Consider the following 16,776-nt stretch of genomic DNA (forward strand, 5'->3'; position numbering starts at 1 on the left):
CTGAACTTATTAAAGATAAATAATAAAAGCTATATTGATTTCAGCCGATATGAACACTTCATTAGAGTCGCTCATGTCTTGCTTTTGATGTGGATTTCCAGTTAGACTCCACAGCTATGCCAGCATCTCTGTGAGGCTGTACTTATAGGCACAGTGATGATTTGAGCTAAGTGCTAACGTCAGTGTTTGGGCTTGAAATAAGTACGTAAACAAAGTAAAACAACATAACATAACTATAGAAAACATGTCACAAATGTCAATGGACTTTTTCAGACATTTTCAGACTTTCTTCTGACTTTTTTTCAGACAATTTTTTGACTTTTTTCAAATATTTTTCTGTCTCACTTCAGACATTTTTTTTTTTTTTTTTTACATTTTTCTGACTTTTTTATTTTTTTAAATTTTTCTGACTGTTTGTTTTTATGACTTTTTATTTTTTTTTTTTACATTTTTTGACTTTTTCTGACATTTATTTTTCTACATTTCACTGACTTTTTTTCTGATTTTTTTCTTTTTTTTTTTCATTTTTCTTTTTCTTTTTTTTTTTTTACATTTTTCTGACATTATTTTTTTTTTTACATTTTTCTGACTTTTTTTCTGACTTTTTTTTTTTTTCTTTTACATTTTTCAGACTTTTTTTTAATTTTTCTGACATCAATTTTTTTCTATATTTTTCAGACTTTTCTCAGACTTTTTTTTTTTTTACATTTTTCTGACTTTTTTCTGACTTTATTTTTTCTACATTTTTCTGTCTTACTTCAGAATTTTTTTAGTTTTTTACATTTTTCTGACTTTTTTTTATTTTTCTGACTTTTTTTTTTTTTTAATTTTTTGACTTTTTCTGACATTTATTTTTCTACATTTTTCAGACTTTTTTTCTGACATTATTTTCTTTTACATTTTTCAGACTTTTTCTAATTTTTCTGACATTAATTTTTTTCTATATTTTTCAGACGTTTTTCAGACTTTTTTTTTTTTTTACATTTTTCTGACTTTTTTCTGACATTTATTTTTTCTACATTTTACTGACTTTTATTTTTTTCATTTTTCTGACTTTTTTTTAATTTTTATCACTTTTTTTTTTTTTTTTTTACATTTTTTGACTTTTTCTGAAATTTATTTTTCTACATTTTACTGACTTTTTTCTGATTTTTTTGTTTTTTACATTTTTATCACTTTTTTTCTGACATTATTTTTTCTACATTTTTCTGACATTTAATTTTTTCTACATTTTTATCACTTTTTTCTGACTTTTTTTTTTTTTTACTTTTTCTGACTTTTTTTTCTGACATTTCTGGACAATCATCACCAACGTAACTTATAAAACACCGGTCACCAACAGTTTCGAACAGCTGTCCCTGGTTAAAATTCCGGTGTTTGCTGGACCCATCCACCTTCCCTCCCGCCCACCATAAGTGATCTTTCTCGCTTTTTATACTACGTCACTAACTCTTACTGGAGCGTTTATATGTGGAGGTGTTTACATTGCAGTCAGTACAGGATACATGGCGTGTACTTATTGCACTCTAAAAGCCTTGTGGTATCGTGGCATTTATACGCATTTCCGTGTGAATGGGCTGTAATACCACATTCCACTGCATTTATAGATCTACTTTGGAATAAATATCACAATAAATCTACTGTATCAACAACTTTTCTGGTTCAAACTGTTATTGCTTGCTTCCACTTGGGGCCTGAACAGTGAGTTGCTGGCTATGACAATGTTCAGCACAGATCCACACTCACAAATCTATTAAGAAATCCAATTTCCAGCAGTGAGCAATAAAAACAGTGACGAAGCAGCTTTGAGAGCAGGAATGTGGAGTTGAAGTCAGACTAAAGCTGGAGCACACAGACAGCACTAACAGTACAGAGCCGGATCGATACGCAGCCATCATTTCCTCCAGATATGGAAAGATATCTGCAGCCTGCATTTAGATAATTTCCTTTAGACAACAGCGATCAATATATATTCATGTGTTTTATTTAAATTAATATCTGTTGTTGCCAAAGACACGGAGTCAGCATTCTGAATAACTGCACTCATTAGGATGAAGAGGCCAATATATCCTCCATAGATAGATATGGACGTAAACATGTTTACCCATACACACATACACAAACATATCTATTATATTATGGTTGAAAGTCATGGAAAAATATGTGTTTATAATTCAAATTTCAAAGTCAAAGTAAGGAACCATAGCAGAAAAGAGTAAAGTAAACTGTATAATTGTGTATGTGTGCAGAACATGTATGCATACGGTCACACAGACCTAGACGTAGAGGCCAGGTAGATCAAATAAACACATTCATAAATTATTATCTATGAACTTAAAACACAAACAGAGAGAGTGAATAGACTGCCTGCCAGGACGTCAGTGAGAACCGTCAAAAGGGCACAGGACATAATGAGGCGACCGGTATCTATGTATAATTTATTGTGTTTGCGGCGCGCTGAGAGAAAGACCTATTGAGCCGAGAGAATATTATGAAGGACAAGTAAACAACAACCGACTTGTTATGAGAGGAAAAGCAGAAGGGAGGAAAATATGAGGTGATGTCAGGTCAGACGGCCTCTGAATGAGTGTGTGCTCAAGCCTCTACTTTCATACTCTACTGTTCTCATACAGACGTAGAGAAATACAATAATCCTTGAGGAATTAAACTACTTTCCTCTCACTTGTTTCAACCATAGACTGACTATATATCAAGATATGTACAAACATGAAACTTTAAAACTAAATTATTTCTATTCTACGTCATATTTTACCAAAATGGCCTGTGTTGAACAATAAAATATTATAAATATAATACACGTTTTCAGTCCAAAATGGCTTGTTGTCAAAAAAAAAAGAACCGCTGGAGTTTCATCTCTTTGCGTCTATACTTTTAATACGCTTCACCTTTGGGGAGCTGTCATGTCGTCCATCTTTATATACAGTCTGTGGTTTCAACCCCTCTTAGATTTCCCATCATCTCCAGTTCGAGGTTTAGATGCAACAGTACAAAAGATGAACAACTGTGTTAGAAAATATCTGCTTCTTTGTTAAAAATCAAAGGTATAAGAAGCATGTGGATAAAAACTGAAGGAGAGAGGTCAACTACAACTCCCAGGGTGCAGTTCAGTTAAAAACATCCAATCACGGAGCTTAAACTGCTGTAGTGTGCCTCCAATAACAAAATTAAGAAGATGATACAATCATTCAACAGTTTGCATCAGTTCACATCTGGATTTTGGGTTACTTTTGGTTTTATTCAATAATTATAGAGCAGCGTTTTGTATCAACAAGGCGTTCTCTGATTTATACCTCTGACCGGCTTCTTCTTCACAACAACGGGGATATTGATCAATAAAGAGCAATCCATCAAACCAATGACCAGAATAAAACCCCGTTCAGACTGAAGGTCAGGCTGAATACAACGATGCCATTCGTTTAAAAAATAAAGCAAACTTACCCGCTTGCGCAGGTTGCAGGTGAGGAAGAGGTTGCGGGAGAAGGAGTTGGCGAAGGCGGTGTAAAACTCCAGTACTTTGAGCAAGGCTTCCCTCTTGATGACGTGGAGGTCGCAGTACGTTAACGCCCTGACGTTAGCGCACGCGTGAGCCAGGGTGGTTTCCTTCCAGAAGACGTCACCAAACACGTCGCCTTTACCTGAGGACACAGTTTCAAGTTTCAATTATTGATTCATCGACTTTTTAATAAAGGTGACACATCAGGTAAAAACTAACAAAGCAAGTTTTTAAAGCCGTATTTTTTATACCTTAACGACATGTTTGTTCTCATCTATTGTGACAGCTACAACACCACAGAAGAAGAAGACAGGAGAAGTGAAGGCACAGTAGCTGGGATGTGCTAATTGAGAGAGGAAGTCTCACAGAAAATGAAATATCATTTTTATTTTAAGGAGGCTGTGATGGGAGGAAAATGAAAGGACAGTGACGTCCTCTGTTGTGGACCAACACATCACATCACAGTGATTGTCGGCTTAGTGAGTGTGATGTTAGAATATGAAGAGAAACTGTGGAAGACGGCAGGATAATGATGAATTACAGGACGGTGCTAATTAGCTGTACGGACGTATGTTGACTGTAAAACATTAAACCATCTGCCTCTCTGCATAAAGCACACAACTCCGCTCTTTTTCTGTCCTTAGCAACAGTTTTACCTGACCAAGTCCTTAGCAACCAGAGCTGCTGATTTCACCACCATCAGACTGTGATACCAAGCGGTAAGCAACAGCTAACAGGTACAGCGACTCCGTCAGATTCAGATCCAACAAGGAGAAAGACTTTTTAAAAACTTTGCCTCCCAGCAGAGTGATGCTGCACCCTCGGGTGTTAATGGATGATGTGATGACAACAGTAAAAAAGAAAGCGGTGGCCCAACTAAGAGGAGAAAAGGCAGGTGGTGTCAGGTGAAGCTGCATTAAGAGGTAGATGGTCCAGTGACTGGATGAAGTCATGTGGTTTAGCAGCTGGAGGTTTGACAGTGTGGCTTTCAGTCACAGTGAACACCGCTGGATGTGTCACATTGCTGCACTTTAATCCTGTCCATCAAACAAGTGCTTAACATGTTCTCTGGATTTTAAATGAATATTTAAATAAAATAGTTAAAGTCTCCCTTCCGGTGTATTTTAGCCATTTCCTGATTGATGTTGAGTCACCCTGTTTGGTGATACTAATAACTTCATTTTGTTGACTGTAGTAGAAGCTGCAGGTCAAAGGTCATCCTCCGAGCTGCAGACGAGCTCATGCTCGGTTGAGTCTGAGCAAACTGATAAATCTGTTTATCTGTCTGTCAGTTTTTCTTTCTAGTTCGTTAGCTAGTTAGGTGTAGTTCAACTTGTTGCATTAGCTAACTGAGGGGTTTTCATTGTATTTTTTTTGTTTCCTCTGCCTTAGTTTAGTGTGTTTATTTTCACCATGGCATTTGTGTGTGTGCCGAGAACGGTGAACAACACAGTGAATTACACAAAATCCCACCGTCAGAATGAACACAACACTCCGTCTCTCTCACTCACTCTCTTCTTCACCGTCTCCTCCTCCTTCTGGAGATAAATGAACAGAAAGCAGCCGATACTGGGGGTTTGCGGGCCTCTAAAGGGTTCGGACGACGGGGAGCACAACTTTCAGCTCATGACAAAACCAGAGAAAAGTCCCACAAATGAATCACAGTGTGGCCCGGTGTGGTGTGGCCGGCGTGTGGTGGTGCGGCTCCTCAGTGTGGTGTGGTGTGGCCGGCGTGCGGTGGTGCGGCTCCTCGGTGCGGATGCAGCCAGACGGCTGCCTCGCCAGGAGGAGACAGTGAAGAAGAGAGCGAGCGAGAGAGAGTCGGTGTGTAATTCATCTAAACTGGGTTGAAAAACGATGAAATGTGGTTGCCGTGGTGATGAATTACGTCTGACTATTAACCACACCCCCGTTCTCCGTTTGAGAGAGAACATTAACCAATAAATAGGAAGTAACACTGACTGGAGGGGGGGGGCTTTAGATTTTACATAAGGAAGATTTTTTTTCCATTTTATCCATTTTCTCCTTCTCTGTTTTCATCTTTTCCACATCAGGAGGAGATTTAAATTTGTAAGACGAAAACTCAGAAAGCATTTCGCCTGGAGAGCACTCTCTACCAATCAGCAATTATACGTAAATGGAATACAATGGTGCTTCTGGACTACTTTTCCCTGAAGAGAGTCGAACTCTGGTTGTAACAGACACCAAAAAAAGTCAAATCTGGGCTAACAAGGAGTCACATCTGTGTCAAACCTGCCACAACCATCAGCTCAGCATTTCTCTGAGCTGACCTGGATACGATGTGACGAAAAGCAGTCCACGCCGTCCACGGGCTGTCACAACACCCCGAGTAATAGACGTATCCGCCACACCGTCGCAAAATGCCGACAGAGCGTGTGTGTCACCGCGAGTGAGTGAGTGGATCTCATCTCGACAATCCCTCCTCTGCGCCACCCTGAGGGCCCCTTTCCCTCCTTCGAACAGCCAACAGTGAGTCAGGCAGCGGGACTCGTCTGGAATGAGCTCCCCAGAGATCCGCGGCTCCTCGCCAATTAGCTGTGTAGATGTGGACGCGGTCACACGAGGCCAGGGGGTGGTGAATGTGGTGGTGGATGTGGTGGTGGTGGCTGTGTGCACCGAGTGTGACACTTACGGGGGGTTAAAAAAAATCACAGTTAGGATTGGGTGGGAGGAGATGGATAAATCTGTGCCGTGACCCCGGCCGCCAGGCTTTGTTATGCTGCTGGTTACTCATCCACAACCAGAACCACAACCACTGCTCATATTATCACTGCCTAACTGCTCACAGCGACTAAATGTTTGATCTACGCTGTTATACACTGAATATGACATATAAGAAGGTTCCTGTACCTTCTCTTATGTACTGGCATAACATGTATGTACTAGCAAGTACAGTACTAGTGTTTATCTCTGTTTACTCTTGCTTACTATATCCGTGTTCAGTTTGGTTCGTTACTTTATTCCTCAAAGTGGCCCTAACACTCCGTTGTACCGTCGTACCATAGACCTACAGCAATGGTAAATAAAAATGAAAATGTAAACAAAAAACAGTTATTCATTTCCATTTTTAAAATCCACAGGGAGCCACTGGAGAGGAGCTAAAGAGATGCATGTGGCTCCGGAGCTGCAGGCTGCTGACCCCTGTTCCAGACAATGAAAACAGGTGCAGGTGCCCAGCAAGGTGACCGGGGTTCAGCAAACCCAGCTTCAAGGTATTTACAGTACAGTTTAAGGAATCACATCCTGTTCCGCATCCCTTTTAATCCTGAGCATTTAATGCCCATGTTGTTGGTTTCAGCTGCCACATTTTGGGTTCCGAACCAATTTATTTTTGGACGAAATGCTCCGAACAGTTCGAAATTAGGTGTGTGAACCGGAACAGAAGCCGTTCCATGTTGGTGGTAAAAAAGGGTATGAGAGAAAACATGCCTCATGTTTTTCTGATCTATAATTGAACAAATAATCATACTGTATATATCCAGACTAGGGCTGTCAATCAATTAAAATAGTTAATCGCAATATTTTTTTTATCTGTTCAAAATGTACAAATATGCTGCTTTATGCAAATGTATGTATATATTTATTATTGGAAATCAATTAACAAAACAATGACAGATATTGATCCAGAAACCCTCACAGGTACTGCATTTAGCATAAAACAATATGCTCCAATCATAACATGGCAAACTGCAGCCCAACAGACAACAACAGCTGTCAGTGTGTCAGTGTGCTGACTTCACTATGACTTGCCCCAAACTGCATGTGATTATCATAAAGTGGGCATGTCTGTAAAGGGGAGACTCGTGGGTACCCATAGAACCCATTTACATTCACACATCTGGAGGTCAGAGGTCAAGGGACCCCTTTGAAAATGGACATGACAGTTTTCCCTCGCCAAAATTTAGCGTAAGTTTGGAGCGTAATTTAGCCTCCTTTATGACAAGCTAGTATGACATGGTTGGTACCGATGGATTCTTTAGGCTTTCTAGTTTCATATGATACCAGTATCTCAAGCTTAAAAACTGAGCCCGTTACCACCTAAAAATCACAAGTTGCGTTAAAGAAATTAGTGGCGTTGAAACAAATCTGCACTAAGGCGTTATTGTCGTTTTAACTTTGACAGCCCTAATTGGAACATAAAGAAACCAAACTAGAATAAAAGGGGACCGAAGGTGTTATCATCTTCTAACGTCTACCACTAAGAGAGATCCCTGTTGTGGTTATTCATAGAAGTGCACTGGTTTAAAATAAACACATTTTGTTGTGATGAGGATCAACTCTCAGTTGACATCCTGTCGAATGTGGAGATGACACTGGATGCTGCTGTATCCCCATCCGCAGAAAAATAAATTGCCTGTGTGCGGGCGGGTGGGTGGGCGAGCGGGGTGTGCACCCTCGTTTCGCTTTATCTCACATTGCAGCTTCAACACACGTCGGTCCAGCAATCTCAGGCTGATGCTTTCAGCTGGCGTGCTGATGCTGCTGTTGCCCCCGTCAGGCCATTATCTCTGAAAACTGAGTGGGTGGAGACGCTTATACAGCTGCTGTGACACAGACCCACCAACGGCAGCATCTTTATTGTACTAAAAGTACTACTCTTAGCATTTGAAGAACCCTTTTTTTAATAATTACAGTACTTCCAGACTGCACAAATGTTGTCCCTGTCACCGATGAATAGCCGCTTTGCAATATGTCCAGTTTTAGACACAAACTGATGAATGATTAATGAGTTCTACTCAGAATGTTCACTGTAGAAAACAGTAATAAAGAGGTTTAATGAGCTCATTCTGTTCCCAACAAGAGGAACTTGATCTGCCTGAAAGAACCCAACATGATCGGCGTGATATTAATCATAACCACTTATGCTAATGAGACCATTAATTAAGATAACTGATGTATTAATTATGTTGCTGCGTCTGGTCTTCGCAACATATGGGCAGTGTTTCCCCTCGAGATGAATAAAGTTTTATCTTATATGAGCTTTAGATCACCAGTTAGTTTGTAAAAATCCTTTTTTTTCCAAGATGCAAATGTGTGCAGCATGGTCCGTTAAAAGTTGATGAAATAGTAGTTGCAAGTAGATGATTTATTACGTTACAAGTAGTGAAACAATAAAGAATAACAAATAAAATGTGGCACAAAAAAGGCTCTTTTATAACTTTTTTTCTAACCAGCGGGAGTTATTTGAGATGAAAAATTTGACTAAAAAAATACTGTAAAGCCCTTAAATTATCAGATAAAGATTATTGAAATACAAACTGTACTTCTACCTGAGTTGTTCCCAAATCACAAGCCTGAGACTGCCTGAATAATAACATGATGCAATCTGTAATTTTCCTTCAAACTCTGCTCATGACAAAGTATAACCACTTTTCTCCGGTTGAGTGGGAGCTCCACTTTAAAGAGAAACTTTTAGCATTTTAGCTTGAACATGCTTCCGCTTCAGAAATTCAAAACATGCATTCAAACTCAGATCCAGACACATTAATGCCGCCTAGATAATCAACACGTTCTTATCCCAACTCGTCACATACTGATGCTTTGTCACTTTTTGGTTGCAGTAAACATAAACTTAATGTTGTGAATTAAACAAAAACACTTACTTAGGTCAAAAGATCAACTTAGTTAGGTTAAGGCAACAAACTACTTAGTTTAGTTTAGGAAAATATCAACTTGGTTAGGTTTAGGCATCAAAACTACTTAGTTAGGTTTAGGAAAAGATCAACTTAGTTAGGTTAAGGCAACAAACTACTTAGTTAAGTTTAGGAAAATATCAACTTGGTTAGGTTTAGGCATCAAAACTACTTAGTTAGGTTTAGGAAAAGATCAACTTGGTTGGGTTTAGGCAACAAACTACTTTGTTAAGTTTAGGAAAAGATCAACCTGGTTAGGTTTAGGCAACAAACTACTTTGTTAAGTTTAGGAAAAGTTCGACTTGGTTAGGTTTAGGCAACAAACTACTTAGTTAGGTTTAGGAAAAGATTGATTTGGTTAGGTTTATGCATCAAAACTACTTAGTTAGGTTTAGGAAAAGATTGACTTGGTTAGGTTTAGGAAAATATCAACTTGGTTAGGTTTAGGCAACAAACTACTCAGTTAGGTTTAGGAAAAGATCAACTTGGTTGGGTGTAGTAAAAGGTCAACTTGGTTGGGTTTAGGAAAAGATCAACTTGGTTATGTTTAGGAAACAAACTACTCAGTTAGGTTTAGGAAAAGATCAACTTGGTTAGGTTTAGGAAAAGATCGACTTGGTTACGTTTAGACAACAAACTACTCAGTTAGGTTTAGGAAAAGATGGTGGTTTGGGTTAAAATAACGCCGCAAGTGCCTTAATTTAAGTACGGAAGTAACCTGGCACATAAATCAACGTTGACTTCTTCTGGAGGCTTGAGTAGTAGTCCATAGTCCAGAAACCATTGATGTGACGCTGAATTGGACCTGTTGTGAAGTAAATACACTTACTTAAATAAATAACAGGAAAACAAACAGCAGGCCTTAAAATCCAAACCAGCTGGATCCATTTGGCTATTCAACTGGTTTATGTCATGGTTTGAATCCATTAAAGTATTCTTTATGTTATATTAGTTTTATATATCATGTACGATATCTTGAATCTTTGAACTCTCCATTATAGACTATTAAATTTGCCAAAAACACATTTACAAATGAAATATCTGATCACTTTCCACTTCCGGCCTCTTCTCATGTACGTAGCATTCTTGGGTTTCCTCAGCAGGTTTATTTTTGTTTAAAGTCGCCTATTTCTGTCAGAACTTGGATAAATCGTCGGCCTTCTGGCAGCACAGCTGGATAAACAGACGACCACACACCACCAGCCCTTTAGTCTGAATTATCTATTGATGATTTCTGCTCTAGAGAACATTCACTCACACTCTTTTTTTTTTTTTGTTTTTGCCAAAATGATGGGCTGATTAATTTCTTAATCCATTATTCATGCTCGGTTATGAGAAGGGGAATTTAGTCTGGCCCTTCTAATCACACAGCAATATGTTCTGGCCCCAGCAAGCAATATACGTCAGCGGTGAACAGAAGGAGATGAGCCTCAAACCAACCGCATGAGTCTGGCTGCATTACAGCATCCAGTAATAAGAATCAGCGCGGGGCTGTTTTGATGTGGAATACATTAGAGGAGGAACTGATTAAGAGTGCCGGTTAAAGGGAGGATGATGAAAGGCAACCTTTAACAGAGAGATTCTTGTAAAATGTCTTAATGCAGCGCTGCTTTTCATGACCATCTTAACACTCAGATATCATCCTTTGAAACTGACACTTATCACCTCATATACAAGTATCTTCTGTCCTTTTTTGACATCGTTGTGTACCAAAACAGGATGTACCGTCTTGTCCAACAAATTTAAAAATAAGACCGTTATTACCATTTGACATCCCCTGGCATCCAGTCTTTATGCTAAGCTAAGCTAACCAACGACAGCTTCATATTTAACACACCGATATGAGAGTGGCTTCAATCTTCCTATCTGACTTTCAAAAAGAAATTGAATAAGCTAAAGCTAGCAGTGTGTTGGATAGTGAAGGTGGAGACTCAGGGAGACTAGAGTCAGGCTTTCATTGTTGGGTTGTGCAAATGAAACCCAACCCATTACCGTCCGGTATAGGGTTGTGTCTAGAAGGTAACTCACAAGTTGCAAAACTCTCGGGAGATTGTTGAGGTTAGGCATTGACCTTAAGGTCAAGTAGTTTGTTGCCTAAGCCTAACCAAGTTAATCTTTTCCTAAACCTAACTAAGTAGTTTGTTCCCTAAACCTAACTAAGTAGTTTTATTGCCTAAACCTAACCAAGTTGATCTTTTCCTTATTCTAACTAAGTAGTAGTTTTATTGCTTAACCTGACCAAGTCAATCTTTTCCTAAACCTAACTAAGTAGTTTTATTGCCTAAGCCTAACCAAGTTGTTCTTTTCCTAAACCGTACTAAGTAGTTTGTTGTCTAAACCTAACCAAGATGATCTTTTCCTAAACTGTACTAAGTAGTTTGTTGCCTAAACCCAACCAAGTTGACCTTTTCCTTAGTCTAACTAAGTAGTAGTTTTATTGCTTAACCTGACCAAGTCGATATTTTCCTAAACCTAACTAAGTAGTTTGTTGCCAAAGCCTAACCAAGTTGATTTTTTCCTAAACCTAACTAAGTAGTTTTATTGCCTAAACCTAACCAAGTTGATCTTTTCCTAAACCTAACTAAGTAGTTTGTTGATTAAACCTGACAAAGTCGGTCTTTTCCTTAACCTAACTGAGTAGTTTTGTAGCCTATACCTAACCTAGTCGATCTTTTCCTAAACCTATCTAAGTAGTTTTGCTACCTAAAACTAACCAAGTCAATCTTTTCCTAAACCTAACAAAGTAGTTTGTTGCCTAAACCTAACCAAGTTGATCTTTTCCTAAACCTAACTAATTAGTTTGTTGCCTAAACCTAACTAAGTAGTTTTATTGCCTAAGCCTAACTAAGTGGATCTTTTCCTAAACATAACTAAGTAGTTTTGTTGCCTAAACCTAACCAAGTCGATCTTTTCCTAAACCTAACTAAGTAGTGTGTAGCCTAAACCCAACCAAGTCGATCTTTTCCTAAACCTAACTAAATAGTTTGTTGCCTAAACCTAACCAAATTGATCTTTTCCTAAACCTAACTAAGTAGTTTGTTGATTAAACCTAACCAAGTCGATCTTTTCCTAAACCTAACTAAGTAGTTTTGCTACCTAAACTTAACTAAGTCGATCTTTTCCTAAACCTAACTAAATAGTTTGTTGCCTAAACCTAACCAAGTTGATCTTTTCCTAAACCTAACTAAGTTGTTTTATTTTCCTAAACCTAACCAAGTGGATTTTTTCCTAAACCTAACTAAGTAGTTTTGTTTTGAAAAGACTGGAGCAGAAATTGACATGTTCGTCACGTGCTGTTGGAGTGTCGTGAAAAATAAGGGAGATTCGTCTCCATGTACAGAAATCAAATAGATTAAAATGTGTGATTATTTCACAAACTGCTGTGAGACTGTTATATGTTACAGCTGCCTCTCCTCGCTGCCAAATGAGCTCGGTACGGTACACAGTAATCCTGGTGGCTGATGGGAAATGAGAGGGTTATTACTCATGAGTATTTACCGGGGCTGCCTCTGTATTGCCTTGTTACTGTGGGAAAACTATCGTGTTTTCGTGGGTTCATCTGCTCTTCTGTATGAGATGTCGTGTGCATTCCGACACTTTATCGTCCTCTCAAGAGAAAACTCATTTCCACTCCCTGTACATGGAGACATTAAAGAGCCGTAATAATAAAAACACACCGGCGTTCCGACATGTACCTTCGCCGCTGTTCGAGTGTGTATGTGTGTTAACCGGATGCCGTTGGACACTAATGAGAGCAGAGTGTGTTACAGCCTCGGGGAGCAGCCTCACTCCTCAGCCTGGGGAAATCAGTGGCTTTAAAACCACAACCAACACACTCTACCTCCCTCCATCCATCCTCTTCTTCTTTTCCCTCCATCCTCTGCTGCTTCTATGTTGCCTCATTTACCCCCTATCCTTCGATTCTCTCTCAAATTCTCCCAAACGCTTCCTCCATCCTTCTAACCTTTCCCTTCTCTGTTTCTGCTGTCCATCCTTTCTTGTTGTCGTCTTTCCATCCTCCTATTCTACCCTCTATTCTTCCTACCAAGCCATCATCCTCCTTTTTGTCTCCACTTTCCATATCATTCCCCTTCTTCCTCTTTCCCTCGTCCATCTCATCTTTTCCTTCCTTTAAACCTCCTCTTCCACGATCTTAATGTGTTTAAAAACAAGAAAAAGATCATTTAACGAGGTGAGAATCCAAAAAATGTCCCGCCTCCTTTTCCCTTTTCTCTATCTGTTCATCCCCTACTGTGCTCAGCACCTGCTCATTTATGCAGTCAGTCCCTCAGTGTGTGTGTTTGTGTCTGAAATTAGCACCCACAGCCCATCAAATGTGGGTAAATTGTTGGCAGTGGCGGGTAAAATTGTCAGGCCATTTGCCACTTTGGCTGCCAGGGAAAACACATAAAAGGAAGAAACGTTTAGTAAGGTTGTGTCCTGTCGAGTACAGAGCGGTTTGGATATTCACAAAACACAGTAAGAACTGCACTGATTGCACAGACAGGGGACATCCTAAAACACCAGAAAACATTGTTTGTGCAGTCGCCTCAAACATTAAAAAGTCCACTGAAAACGCTGCAGCGACGATTATGGGTTTAACGAAATTTGTGCGATCCTAAATAAAAAAACGACATCAAAAAGTAAGGTCTGGCTCCAGAGGAACTATAGTGTGAACAGAAAGAGGACTGAGGTCCCATCAGAGCTGAAGTGGACCAGAAACGGCTTAACCGCTCACCGCTTGACCCCTACTTAAGCAGGCCCAGAGGTTTTGACCTTTTGGAACTAATGGAATTAGTCTACTGAGCACAATGCAGCCTGTTATTAGCTCACCTTCCTCAACTAGACTACACTGTCAACCATCATACCAAGTTTGAAGATCCTAAGTTAAATAGTTTCCGAGTTCTGCTCCGGAAACGAAAGTGTGACACGCAAAAGGATGGAAGGACGGACACGCGGAGCGCTACATACCCCCGACTACGTTATCGCGGGGGTATGATGAACTGATAATGTGAAAGCAAGTGAGTCCCTTCTCTGTTGGGGCGTCCCTGATGCTTGGCTTTAAGGACACTTGGCCTTAAGGACGCTTGGCGTTAAGGACGCTTGGCCTTAAGGACACTTGGCGTTAAGGAAGCTTGGCGTTAAGGAAGCTTGGCGTTAAGGAAGCTTGGCGTTAAGGACGCTTGGCGTTAAGGACGCTTGGCTTTCACAAGCCAAAATTTAGTCCGTTTTAATCAAACTTTGGTGTCACTTGTGAACGCAATAATCGTACTCTGGTGAGGACCAAAACAGCCGGTTTGAAACGACTTGTGAGAGGTGGTCTCAGACCGTTTCCTCTGCAGAGGATTACAGTTTGTCTGTGTGGACATTTGTTGAGATGGACACTGGTAAACCTGTGACCTGGACATCTGCAGAAGTCCGATGTTTGCTTGACATCTTGGCCGAGGAGAACATACAGAATATGCTAACTAAAGTCTACAAAACAGTAAAGGTCATAAAGTCATTGGAGATAAACTGGAGGAGAAGGGATTCACAGTAGCTCAGCGTCGAGTCAAACTGATGAAAACTTTGACAGCAATACATCAAATTCCCTTCATAGAAGTGGCAGCTCTCAAGACAAACAAGATCAATTTGCTCCTTCGTACACGCCCCTTATTTTTGTTTATTTGGTCCGGCCTTAATTTGTGCACCGTGAAACTGAACCAGACTAAAGAGAAAACAAACAAAAATAATATTCTTCTATTGACCCGGTCCGTCTCTCCACGGCAACATCAGCTCCTGATGACAACACGCTGACGGTTTATTGATTAATGTCCTCAGGGAGATGAAGCACTTTATCAAACATCTAATATGCTCTTTATGAAGCTCTGACTGCTGCCTTCGTCCGACTCGGCCTCCTAATGAAGTTAAGGAAGCGAGGACGCAACACAGCAGAGGGTTCACTCTGTCACGCTTTTACTCTTCTCTTCCTCCCTCCCGTCTCTTCCTCTTATTTTGTGTCTCTCGCTTTTAACAATATTTACTTTCAGCTCTCTGCTTTCTGTTGTCTAAAATACTTATTTCTAATTTCTTCTATTTTCCCAGATTGTAAACTGCAGCTGCTTCTGACTCTCCCTATCAGCAGCAGTGGATCTATAGCTCCAACATAATGGATTCCTATCTAGCAAACCAGCGACTAGCATCACAGAACGCAATCCTGCTACGATCCTGCGGCTGCAGCGGTTCCTACGGGTACCGTCCTGGATCACTATCGTTCCATAGTCATGTAACATTGATTTATTATAGATAATACGGCCTATCTACAATACATCTACAATACAAATAGAAAACAAAATGCAATGTATTTTATCAGCGACCTAGATGAATTGAAACTGATATTTCAGTCAACTGCAGACAGCAGCAATGTGGTCATGAATGAGGAGACCACAAGCTCATGTATACAAAGCAGATGTGTTTGAGCTGGAACATACAGTAGTGATGCACCGATCCAACTTTTACAGTCCCTCACAGGTACTACATTTAGCATAAAAAAATGCATTAATTGCTTTGTGACTCAGATGGGTTTTATCAGACGAGCTACAGTAGGGCTGAACTTGGAATAACTGCTTTTAATTTGAGTGCACCTGACTCCTGGAACAAAGTACAGCACCTCCTTAAAATCAATTCACTTATTCCTTTTGGACATTTTAGATATTCGAAACCCCCAACCTCCACTTGTAATTGTTTTACAAAACTATTTTTTATTTTACATTTAATTATTTGAATCTGTCAAATTCTCTTTCCTAATTGCAAAATTCTAGGGCTTTTTCCACAACTGTTCATTTATTTTACAGCTCTGAGCGTCAGCGTAGCATACAGTATTTACGTGAATGAACTTACGTTGGAGTCAGAACAGACTACATGGCTTACAAATGACACGCCAAAACCAAGAACGGCGTTCTTGTTACGCCGTTTTGCCTTTCGCATTATCGAGTCATTCATACATCTTTACGTGTGACCGTGCTGGTCTGTGAGGAGAGAAACTTTGCACATAAACAAAAGTTGAAATTAAAACTCCACAGGATTCCTTTACTAGTCTAGTTTCAAGGAACATTACAGGAATCACAGTAATCCCAGAACGGTATAATTATTGCATAAACTGTCTGCTGTGAACATCCGTTACAGTTTACACACCAAGATCCTGCTGCAGCTCTGACCTGCTGTGTAGTGGAGTTGTGCTCTTACAGTTATTCCTGTGCAAGGAAGGAGTATTATTACCATCATTTCAGTTTGACCTCCAAATAAATTGGTTTAGCTGGCTAATTTATTGGCTTGTTTGCTCAAGGTCGCTCCGTATGACCTATTTTCAGTGATGTTGCGTTCAGAGAATTCTGCATTTACTTCAGTGAGTAGAACATCACATTAGAACCGAGGAACAGAGCTACGGAAATAAAAACCTAGTTGTAAAATAGCGTAGTTTTCATTTAAAGGGGACATATCATGAAAAACTCTGCTTGTGCACATACATTTGGGTATCTGGAGTACATACCAACCCAAACACTTTGAAATAAGACAACCCAGTCATTTTTTGTGGGCTGTGTTAGATCAGAAAACGTGATTCAACAAGCC

The 16,776-nt window shown here is 39.6% G+C and overlaps 1 protein-coding gene across 3 annotated transcripts in view; it reads right to left on the reverse strand.

The window, feature by feature from the left end:
- kcnh5b (potassium voltage-gated channel, subfamily H (eag-related), member 5b) overlaps nt 1-16,776 on the reverse strand; it is a 163,995-nt gene that overhangs the window by 32,503 nt on the left and 114,716 nt on the right. For all 3 annotated transcript variants that reach the window (XM_037746134.1, XM_037796826.1, XM_037746135.1), the window contains one exon: nt 3,460-3,656. In XM_037746134.1, the coding sequence (XP_037602062.1) occupies nt 3,460-3,656 (197 nt within the window). The remainder of the gene's footprint in view (nt 1-3,459; nt 3,657-16,776) is intronic.

The sequence above is a fragment of the Sebastes umbrosus genome, chromosome 16 (genome assembly GCF_015220745.1).
Source record: "Sebastes umbrosus isolate fSebUmb1 chromosome 16, fSebUmb1.pri, whole genome shotgun sequence".
Classification (NCBI taxonomy): Eukaryota; Metazoa; Chordata; class Actinopteri; order Perciformes; family Sebastidae; genus Sebastes; species Sebastes umbrosus.